This window comes from Chroicocephalus ridibundus, chromosome 6 (genome assembly GCF_963924245.1).
Source record: "Chroicocephalus ridibundus chromosome 6, bChrRid1.1, whole genome shotgun sequence".
Lineage (NCBI taxonomy): Eukaryota > Metazoa > Chordata > Aves > Charadriiformes > Laridae > Chroicocephalus > Chroicocephalus ridibundus.
The window spans coordinates 66,798,049-66,809,694 of NC_086289.1; the positions used below are offsets into that span (position 1 = coordinate 66,798,049).

General features: G+C 43.9%; 1 protein-coding gene across 3 annotated transcripts in view; it reads right to left on the bottom strand.

The window, feature by feature from the left end:
* Positions 1 to 7,494, bottom strand: part of PLCH1 (phospholipase C eta 1) — a 72,542-nt gene extending 65,048 nt beyond the window's left edge. For all 3 annotated transcript variants that reach the window (XM_063339356.1, XM_063339354.1, XM_063339357.1), the window contains exon 1: positions 7,381 to 7,494. In XM_063339356.1, coding sequence (XP_063195426.1) covers positions 7,381 to 7,459 — 79 coding nt within the window. In that variant the 5' untranslated portion in view covers positions 7,460 to 7,494. The remainder of the gene's footprint in view (positions 1 to 7,380) is intronic.
* Between the last annotated feature and the right edge of the window lie 4,152 nt (positions 7,495 to 11,646).

The window sequence follows — 11,646 nt, forward strand, 5'->3', positions numbered from 1 at the left end:
ATCTTAGACCTAAACTGTAATACAACCTCCTCATGAAAAGTCAGCTAGCAATGAATAAAACTTTATATTAGCTACATGAAAAACTTGTCATTTTTATCAGATTAAAACTTTTATCAACTCTACTCATTTGCCATTAATGAAGAGATGGTTCTTCGGAAAGCTGACAAATATACAAAGATGGAAGGGGAAATCCACTTGCCATTAGAACTCAACAGCCTGATACACTGGCTCGAGGGAGATGCCAGACATGAAACTCCTCCTTTCACCAAAGGATGCATTTAGCGATAGACATAAGGTTCTTAAAGGTAGTTACACATTCAATGGAGCACCAAGGGGCAGTTTCTTCAGGCATTTTAGTCACTTTTTTAATCTATGTAAACCTTAATAAATAAATACTTTAGTGCCCTTCTCACATACATATTTTCAGTTACACCTGGCTGTCCCAAGGAATGACTTGTGGATATTTCCCTACATAAATCGGAACATGAACCAAAATATAAATTATTGCACCATTAACTTGTCCTGCTTTCCCAATCATCATTATAAAACTTAAATTGAAGCTGACTATTAAGATACAAGCCTGAATTCTGGAGTCTACATCTGGCATGTTTAACACTGTAGCCTCAAGCATAGGGCTTGCATGAGGTTTCAGCAGAGCTAATTATAAAGCATTGCCCATCAGCAAACATCAAGCTTAACAAATACGTGCAATTCTGCAAAGATTTAATATTGTACCCCCAAAACTTTTGTGCTCTAATAACAAAAATAGACCATTTTACTGTATACAAAGCAAAACATAATGCATTTTATATTCCCTTTCATTGGGCACAAAAGTTCAAGATCACTGAAGCAAAAAAATCCTACAAGAATTTGCACAAAAGCTCAGCTTCTCAGACTGAAGTGAATGGAAAAACAGTGCAATGTCATCTGCCATAAGCAATTTCTTGTGAAGCTATCCAAAACTGGTTGTGTAACAGCAGTACATGTTCATCTAATAAAGGTGGTGCACAATTGCATCCTTTACATTTGGCAAATCTTTGAGATGATCTCTCAAAAAAAGCAATTGCCTTGGACTAAGTCTCTCTCTCCCCCTCAACTTGGGATGTAATACAAGCAGGCAATTTGGAAGAATGTTTTGAAGGATGAGCTGGATATGCCCGAAACAAGAGCCTAAGAGCACACGCAGGAATCCAGATCAGCAGTTTCCCTTGCAAGTTCACTGGTCACTGCACGTTGCCAGACAGCAAAATAATTAGTGAAAAATATTGTTTGCTTAGCGCCGGCATGAGACAAATGTTTGAGTGGCCTATCTCAAAGTGCCATTTGAAGTAAGTGGAAGTATTGATATCCATGGCAGCACCGTACCAAAGCTGTGCTGCAGTGGCTCAGGATCTCAATATTGAAGTCTAGAATGAAGTTCCCATTCTTGCCACTCTCCCTTTCCCAGGAGCAGAAGAAAGTGTTATCACCACAGTGTTCTCCATTCATTTCCTCAGTAAGACATTAGAATGCAGACATTCAAAGCTACCAAAATGCCTAACACACTTAAGTACCTATCTACCTTACAGGCTCGGCCCTCGGTTCAGTACACTCAGTCAATGGTCTTTCAAAGGTCAAGGAATCAATCACCGAAACCTGCTCCAACCATTACAGTCTGAATGTGGCACGCTTGTGTGAAATTACTGTTTCCCTTCAAGCAGAAGGGAAACCAACATGAATTTCTGAGTCAATAACCACAGATGGTCAAAAAACTTTAGAAAAACTTATCAGATGTAAAGTTAATAAATGCAATTACCTAGATGCAGCTTCTGGCTAGGGAAGTACTTCCGTTGCTGGCCAGCAGGTGCTGGGAGTATGCACCACAGGAAGGGCTGTTACTATTTTTCCCCCCCTCTTTATAGCCCCAAACATCTGCTAGCAAAGTAGAGGGATGTTTGGTCTGACAACACAGTCATTCCTAGGTTGTTATTGCCAGCAAACAAATAAAAAGTGATCCACTTTTACAGCTTGAAAACCCTGAGAAAAAAAAAAAAAAAAAGTCTTCCAAGCCAAGAGCGATGAGGTACTTTGTATTTTGGCACTGTTTGCAAGAGGAAGGAAAAGAAAGTAGGTTCATCAAGTCCTCAAGGCTATTCCAAACATTATAATTGCTTATCTGCTCTATTCTACAGAAACTGCTAAAATAGCTTAAACCCAGATCTGTCTTCAGTTTGCTATTCTCTGAGTGCACATAGTGCTGCATCTCGCTGTTACTGAAGAAAACTGACATTTTTGCTTCTAGGCAGATAAGACTCCCTGGAGTACAAGACTCAGCAGCAACCTCCACTTCTGTAACCAAAAATTTCAGACGTAAACAGATAAGAATTTTAATATCCTGCAAATGTAGCTATTAGCAGCTTTTCCTAATAAAATTAGAAAATTATGAGAAATCCTTAGGCAATTCTGATGCATATAACAGTTCAGCATTACACGTATGAACAATTCAGTCATTACTCAAAGAGAACCTGTCAAAGCCCTGTGGAAAGGCACACAGTTGTGTATCAATGCAACATGCAAGTGTCTCAAAGCATCATTATAATGTGGTAGAGTGTAGCCTCATCTGTGTACAGCAGCATTTTCCGGAATGGAATGGAAACACCGCTGTTTGTAGTTCACTGTACACAGGAATTAAACTGGGACAACTTAAGCAGTTCTCCAGCCTTATATTCACATTAGTTGATATATTGTCTTGCTACTAATTACATTTACTTCATAGCAAGAGCACAGATAGGATGCTTTAACAATTTTTGCAAAGCTTACCAATCTCCACCTCAAAGTATGTTAGTTTCTCCTGTGTCTGTCTATACTCATGGACAATTTTTGATTTGCTCTTGTGCCAACTTTCTTCTTCAGTTCAAATAAACCTTTTCTTCCCTGATCTTTCTCTTCACAGTGCATTTATAGTCAGTCACATTCCCTCTCAATCTTTGATTTTCCAAGCTAAACAAACCAGGCTCATCTTATCTCCACTTCTGTAGTTCTTTTCTCTGCCTGTTCCTCATCTCCCTTGCTCAAATACTGCTGATCAGAACTGCATTAGGCTGGGCCTCACAGCACTAACACCTTACTCCACGACACTAAAAACTGCATCTGCCTCCGAGTAATGCATCACACAAGCAAGGTGCTGTCCTCCTGTTGTCATATCTCATACGCTTTGTCCTCCACCATCCCTCGCTTGCTGCTGATAGTCTCCCACATTGGAGCAGAATTGTTCACTGCTAGTCTTCTAAGTGAAGTTACTTGACATTCATGCAGAAGCACCGTGCATTCCAACAGGCTATACCTACAGTGCTGCAGTCTTATTTGGGTGTTTTTCTGCTTGAAGTTGGGGGTTTTTTTCCCTTTGATTGGTTTTTTGGGGGGATGGGTTGGTTTGTTTGGGGGTTTGTTTGTGGGGTTTTTCTGATTTTTTTTCCACACACCCCCCCAACAAAACAAGATGTTCAAAATACCGCAAATAAAAACAGAGCTTCTGCATTCTCATTTATGGAGTCCACGGCAGATTCTTGCACTTAGACATCTCAGCTGGAGATGAACAAATTGAATACCATCTGCTCAGGTTCTTAAAGCAATGCAGGTCCCAGAAGGATATGAAGGAAACACCAGAGACAAATGCAGATGAGCAGCAAATCCTGTACCTCTGTAGATGCTTGCAGTCCTTTCTCTATGGAGAAAGATGTTCCTATGCTTTTTAAGAACACCAACAGTGGGATATTTTTATCTGGCTAGCTCGCACCTGAGGTGCAACAGTTCTTCCAGATTACAGGTTCAATTACAGATAACCATGCCACTGTAATGTGACCTTCCAAGACAAGCCTAATACAACTGAATTGCTCCATTGCTCTGAACGGAAGACTGCAGTTTAGATAAAATGAGCAAGACTGAATTAACATGACATCCTACCAATAGTGGTCAAGTCCCCATTGACACAGGTCTGGAAAGAGCTGAAGAGACCAGAAGATAAAATTAGAAAGTAAGAGAGAGAATTAATTACAATTATGGAAATGCAATTTAAACAAAAGGTTTATATTTCTGAGAGAACTTAAGATAATTGGCATAAGTAACTGACTCTAATAAGATAAGTATGAACATCTACTCTCAGAACTGCTGAGACAAAATCAGCTATTTGCTAAACATGTCACAGCTTCTTTTTGTTTAGTGATTACAGAATATTAGCATTCATAAATGTAGAAAAATAAGCTAATCAACGGCTCTGTGTGCTTGCCTCCTGAAGTGCCATGTTCTCAATGCCAGAATATGAAACTATAATAGTAATAATTTAAAAAAAATCATTAAAACACTGCATAAATTGGATTTATAAACACTAAAGCTGGACACATACAACCCAAACACTGAAACGTCAGCAAACCACTAGGGGTTGGATCGCAGTACCTTCCCTACTAACAGACAGTACATTTCCCACGTAGAGTTCACATTAGATTTTCTTTCCTAATTTCCCAGTGGTGTAAAGAAGTTTTAAACAAGTACAATTTCCTTACGTCTGCTGCAGAAAATATGGTCTTGGACACAGGTGAGTCCCAATTTAGTTGTTTGGCATTTGCTTAGTCATGCAAAGCCCAGAGTTCACACTTGGTTCCACTTGGTCTCTCCGAGAGAGACAAGGAGGATGGGTCAATCCTAACTGCGAGGCTGCCATCAGGAATGGGGGCGAACACCCAGCCCACTCACCTCCACTTGTCCCACTGTCCTTTGTCAGGACCTACACGATCAGAAGACTCACCAACAAAAAGCAAATCCTTAAAAAGCTCCATCAACTCTTTTATCTGTGTCAGCACAGTCCCATAGGAAACCAACTTCTCCCAAGCGTCAGGAGCAACATGCTAATTCCTGGGGACATGCACACTGTTGCCTTACATCATGCTGTTGGGAACTGCCACTCTGCAGCTGACCAGCGGGGACTTCAGCTCCCTCTATATACTTAGGGTGAAAGTAACTGTCACTGCAGTGTTTCACTTAGGTTGAAGAGACAAATGGGAAGCCCTGAAGCATTCTGTCAGGGAAAAATAATTAATCCTGTCTGGTCATGAATGAAGACAAATAAATTAAGCCATAGAATCTTTCTGGTCTAGGACTCCTGCTAATTAGGTCTTCTACTTTAGATGATCATCACTTTGCAGACTCATCACTCAATAGCTGTTCATGGATTACTACACTTTGTGCTAATGGCTCATTATCCAGCCTTCACAACATTAGCAGGATAAAGACATCGTGCTGCTCTACAATAAAATACCACCTCAAGTCCCCCAGTATGGACCAGACTTTTCTTTCACTTGATCTGGAATAGCAAAACTGCAAATACACATCCAAATCGTAGCTGCTCCAGTTATATGCTCATGCTAGAGAACAGACTGTTTCCTGGAGAGAAGTGTTATTAAGAAGCATTGACCAAAACACTCCAAGAGAGGTCAGACTCAGGAAAGGTGGACCTGGGTGAAGACACCTGCAAGACAACTCTTTTCTTCCACAATGGCAGAGAGAACTCAGAAGGAACATGATCCCACCACAATCAGTGGGACTGCAGGAGTGGCCTGATAAATCCCAGGAATGAATCTCAGTTTCATCTGAGAAGCAGAACAGTTGAGCATAGAGATGACAGGTTCACCAGTGACTGACCTGTGAAGCACCTTCCCTGTAATGTGTGTCCCAAATGTAACACAGAAATGAATTAATATGACAATGCCATTGTCAGACAGACTTACAGAAAATTTATTAACATTCTTCTAGTGTCCCAAATAGAACTAGCAATGACTATGGGCAAGCAAAAAGCAGTACAGGGGGAAAATGGTGTTCTCTCTGAATAGGCCTTTGTTAAGAAGATGCACAAATTGACAAATTATTAATTATCTCACTAAACAGTGACAAATATGCAAATAGTTTTATTTACAGTGGGTTGCATCATAGTTCTGTGAGATGCAAACTTCCCCAGCTTCCTGTCAAACACAGTGAAAATAGTGATGTAGGTTCTCTAGGAAAAAAAACCTGTGCTTTTGAAAAAGATGAGTATTTCTATCTTTAATTTATAGGCATTCCATGCTGCTGTCATTAATAGTGCCATAAATCTGCCCTAAAGTGACAGTTCTTAATCACTGACTTCAAAGGCAGTAAGAAATACAAAATTGGGGCCTCTCAGAAACAGCACTAGGAAGTCACTCCCCTGGTAGGACAGGTAGACTGTTAGAGGTAGACGGGTAGACTAGGTTAGACTAGACCTGCAGGGGTCCAGTCCAGGCAGGAATGGCTCCCGAATCCTGGTGGTCCCTCATCCACTGCAGGAACACGGACTGGGCTCAGTGCTGCTCCTTACCCTGTGCCCAAGGGTAAAGCTACACAGCAAAGGGAGAGAAACCTGTGTGGGGAACGCACACGCACTCTTGTTAAGTTGATATATCAAGTTTTAAGTCTTGAAAAGGAAGTATTTTATACCAAAATGTCTTGAGAGTATTTCCTGACTTTGCTATCAGAAGGATACTTCAACAACTGAAAGATCGATCCCAGCATGTGATCTATAATGGCAAGAGACTAAGATGTAGGGAGCTGATAGGGGACTAATTAGGGATCACTGTTAGGCATCTATTTTGCCCAAAATTCTGATCAATACTTGGAAGCCAAGCTCTTCCTGACACTTATATATCTTATCTGCACTGCAGATATGCACTTACCTGCATATCTGCAGATTTTCCTGGAGCCGTTCTAGAAATCCCTCAGGAGGAAAAGTTTATGTGTACAGCAGTACCAGACCGTGTGAACACAATTAATCCATTTCACTGCAAAACAATGCAATCGCTGCCTGCACCCTGAGCAACTGTGCCCTTTGCCTATGCTCCAGCCACTGCTCTTCTCCAGGCTTTCACGCCCTAGTTGGAGCTGGAGCCCTTTCCCTGCCAGCTGCATCTGCGTGTCGGTGGCCGGACCCGACGGGGAAGGGCTCTCCGCGCAGCCCCCCGCCCGCCCGGCGCCGACCCCCCGCGGCCGCCCCGGCCCCCCCGCGAACACCGGCAGCACTCGGGGGGGGCGGCGGTGCCGGAGCGCCCCCTGGCGTGCCCGCGCGGCGCCGCCGGCGGCCAGCCCGTCTCTGTCCGTGCCACCCCCCGCCATCGGCGGCGGCCCCGGCAGCCCACCCGCGGAGCGGCCACAGCCAGCTCGGCCGCCGTCGCCCCACGGTGGAGGCAGGGCCGAATGGAGACTGGTGTAGCACCGACTGCTAATGGGCCCTGGGAGGAGCGTCACCAACAAAATACACAGGCGCTGCTCGGAAGTTTCAGTGGTGTCTGACAGTACAAAACACAGGAAGGCAAAAATATAAAATAGGTTGTAACTTACCATGAAATACACCATTATCCACTAAGAAGTGCCTGCAGTACTGCAGACAGCGTCTCTTATCCAGACTCCAGTAACTCATTGTAAGATGACTTTCTGTTCACCATCAAAGGCAGCGACCCTATGAAGAGAAAGAGTATAGATAATTATGAGTTAATTTACAAGAAATGCATAACAACTACAAGCACTGTAAAAACGTATTCATTGGAGCCCTTTACACCAAATAGTTCATCAGCTTCACTCAAAGTATAGTCCTTCACTCTGCAAAGATGCCCATCTCCAAGGACAGGAGGCAAAGGGTAGATCACTTGGACGGCACTAGAGACAGGCTACCAGCCATGCTTACAACCAGCAAGGTCAAGGCTGCTGGAGCAAGCCCACCCTACCCAGCAGCGACAGCACCTGCAACGGGTGGCTGTTGTTACAGCCAGCCCCCACGCCCCTTGCAGGCTATTGTGGAGCCATGGAGAGAGGATCAATTTAATCCATTTAATGATGCTGTCCCATATTTAACAAACTACAGACACATCAGACAACACCACAAAACTATGAATTCCACCCAGTGAAGGTTATCCAAAAAAAAAAAAAAAAAAGAGTGAATCAAAGGCGATCACCTCCTGATTTTGAGACCACAGAGTAGCATTATGTGGATGCAGAGCCCCCTCAGCATTCCCCCTGCACCAGCACACCCCTGGCCCTGGCAGACATTTGTCCGTGGGAGCTCGAGATGAACTCTCCTGGGGACAGGCAGTTTGAGCAGCACCTTTGAGGAGGTGCAGCTGTGTCAGCAATGCAGAATTGGTGTCCTCCAGCCCCAAGGTATCCCAGCTTTGCACAGGGAAGAGATACTCTCAACTCGGAGCATCAATGCTACCCTGTGCTTCAGCACAGGATAAATCATCAATCTATTTTACCATCTTTTCCACTTCCCCTGCCTACTCTACTGTGTAACTAATACACAACTAATCACCAACGGGGCCAAAAAGAACAAATAAGAGCAATACCCTTCCCGGGAAATGTCACTAGCTGAGGACACCCCAGGGCAGCTGGGAACCTTGATGGCTACCTGAACCAAGCATCTTCATCAGAGGGCAGAAGCCGGCATTGCTGCATAGGAGGAAGCCTGGGATTCATCTCTGACCCACTGCACTCTTTTCAGATTTGAAAAGGCAGATTGCAATCTTTGAAAAGGCAGATTGCAGAAAACTTCCCAGGAGAACACAGCAACCCTCCACTGCAGGGGTCCATGCTGGCCCCTGCTTTCCCTGCTCGCCTGCCAGGGCTGAGGCCCTCAGCACTGTCACAGGATGAGCTTTGCCTCTAACGCCAGCAGCATCAGGCACAAGCCCATCAAAGTGTTCATGGGTAATTTGCCACGGATGCTATCACCAGTAAGTGCTGGGAGTGGGAGCACGGTCTTTTTGGACACAGGCCCCAGAGCTCTGCTAGGCCAAGCCCCTGACTGCCAGTTCTTCTTGGGTCCAGCCAGTAGTGTTTATAAACTAGTTAAAATGGAAATGCAGAGCAAGCCAGCACAAAACAAAGACCAGCCAAGTGCAGAGAAGGCGAATGGCTTCATTCGCTGACAATGAGATGAGAAACAACCCCCCTTCAGGCCCAGGACTGTTTCCATCACAGCCACTCACTGTTCCACTGCCACAATCCGGGACAATGGGAACACTCAGAACAATTATTTTCAGAGACCAAAACAGTAGAAGTTAACTCATTAATAAGCTGGTGGTTATAACTCAAGACAAGGCTGTATTTGTTTGAGTCATTTAATTGAACTTCTATTCAAAGAATTTCAGCCCATTACTTTGCAAGTCGGACCTCGCAAAAATCCATCCCACCAGCAGGACTTAATATGCACAGTGATAGTTATAGCCCCACAAACCAGCATTTCATATTTCTTTGATATTTGTTGCTAGAAAAACAAAACAAAAAGCAAAAAGCCCATGGACTCCTTGATCTCCTGTTCTGACACCAAATCCATTCACTGGTTTCTCCCTTTGCTATTGTATCAAGTTCAAGGCTCTCGTTTCAGCAATCCAGATACCCCTTCCTGTTACAAGCCTGCTTTGGTCTCCCATTTTACCTCCCTCCCACATTCACCCCGGTGAACCCAGCTGCTTTCTCGCCCACACTTGGCACAAACGTCAACTGTCTTTATCCAAGCAAACCACTAGCAGGATGCAAGGACACTGCAGCTCAAGCCTCGTCATAAAACCACTGCCAGGATGGCCTATATATTCCCCCCCGAGACAAAATACCACAGTAAAACACTAGACCGTAAATGCCCAGACTGCAACTCTGCTGAGGAACACAGATCCGTTTTGCTCAAGTGGTTTCAAAACAAAAAGGAAAATAAGACATTTTAAAATCATAGCCAACAGGACTCATATTATCCTTAACAACCAATTTAGCTACAATCATTTTGTGGGACCCAACCACAGTACAAGGGAACAGAAGAACCTGGAGAACTTTTCCCCTTCCCCACACATCAGTGCAATGAATGCTGTCTCCCACAGTGGTGAAGGCAAAAGAGGTGATCATGAAGAGCCCAGAAAACATGTTTCTGGTCCACCTGGAAACAGTCCCACTCCCATCTCTATTGCAGTCCCCTGCAATGGCTGAGCAGACCCCCTCTCCCCCACCATCATTCCTGCCACTTCTGTCAGTCACCAGGTACCTCTCAACTGATTCAACTCACAAACCCAGGGGAAAAAAAAGCAGGCTGTTCCTGGAGGGCTAGCAAGCTGAATGATCTCAGAGAAGGTTCAACAACACTGGTGCTGTGAAGGGGTAGCAGTACCCTGCCACCTGGAGGCAAGGTAGAGGGGAGCCACCTTCCCCCTATCCTGCCAGCGAGCTGTTTGATCAGATGGGCTCTCACGGACACCCCAGCCACGGCTGCTCCAGTCAGGAAGGTGGCAAGGTTTTCTTCTGCGGGAGAAGCAGCTAGCATGGGGCTGAAGCCAATAGCTTAGTGAAAAAAGTGTAGAGTAATGTTTTTGTTTACTTGCACTGTTGATCAGATGAGAGACTGATAGACAAATACTAATCTGATATCTATGATGTTTCGGTTCCAGGTTTGTGAGGCAGCTTTTCATTGCAGATGTGGGATTTGCCTCTCATTATTGCCTCTGTGGGGAGGAGAGATGGTCTGAAAGATCCACTGCAGGTGTGAACCAAAAAAGTCCGTTTCTGTTTTGCTCTATCTTAAAACTCCCAGAGTCTCCGTTACAGTACATGCTTTGGGTATGGCCTATGTATTGTTTACACTAAAGGCCTATTTTACTAAAAATTGGAACACTAAGCAATAATACTCATTATCTCTGCCAGACGTCTGCCAGATTTCTTGGACTTTTGCCCTTGCCAGCCATGAGCTTTCATTATAGCTTGCCATAACTGGGGCCACTCTTCTAGCATTAATTAGTAAGGCACAAGCTGTTAGGTATTGTAAATGTGTAGGAATAGTTTTACCATCATGGTCCAGCCTACTACCAAGCTTTTTGCTATGGCAATGAAAAATACAAGTGGCACCATATTTTAATTAAGAAAATTCTATCAAATATTCATCACTAAGAATTTACGCAAAATTGAAAGAATGCATGCCCACACAGAACTCATGTCACAAGGAGGGGAGACTTACAGCAAAAATGTTGCTATTGATATATATATGCAGTGCCTCTGAAAAGAAACCCTTCAGCCCCCTCCCCTCCCTTTCATGGCTCATGCCACTACAATGCTCCTTTGTTCTTGCACAAAGGGTTCTCCCTGCACCATGGTGGCCCCTTGGAACAAAGGTTCACTCTGGCACGTCAGGGATGGAGGCAGAATCCCAAAGTGGCCACATCAGCTGACATAAACATCCTGTAAGAAAACTTTCCTAAAACCCACCAGCAGTTATTTGGATGGCCCTCGAAGTTATTTGCTTTCTCTGTTGCAGAGCTCTGGGAGAGTCCAGCCAGGATCATGCCTTACTGTATTGTACCAAAAAAAAAAAGCAAAGAAAAATGCCACCAATCACGCACTTTGGGCCAAATACCACCACCTCAAGTGAACGTGCACTTAGGAACTTAACTGTACAGAAATTTGCCCCATTTCAACAACAATGACATAGTAAAAAAAGAACATCCTGTTTATGTCATAGACCAGAATGTTATACAGGCTATATTTTATACATGTAGAATAAGCTACATGAGTGAAAAGTGCCAGTAATCATATAATTATGTTTAAACAGGAAAGGACGGTACCACCAAAACTATT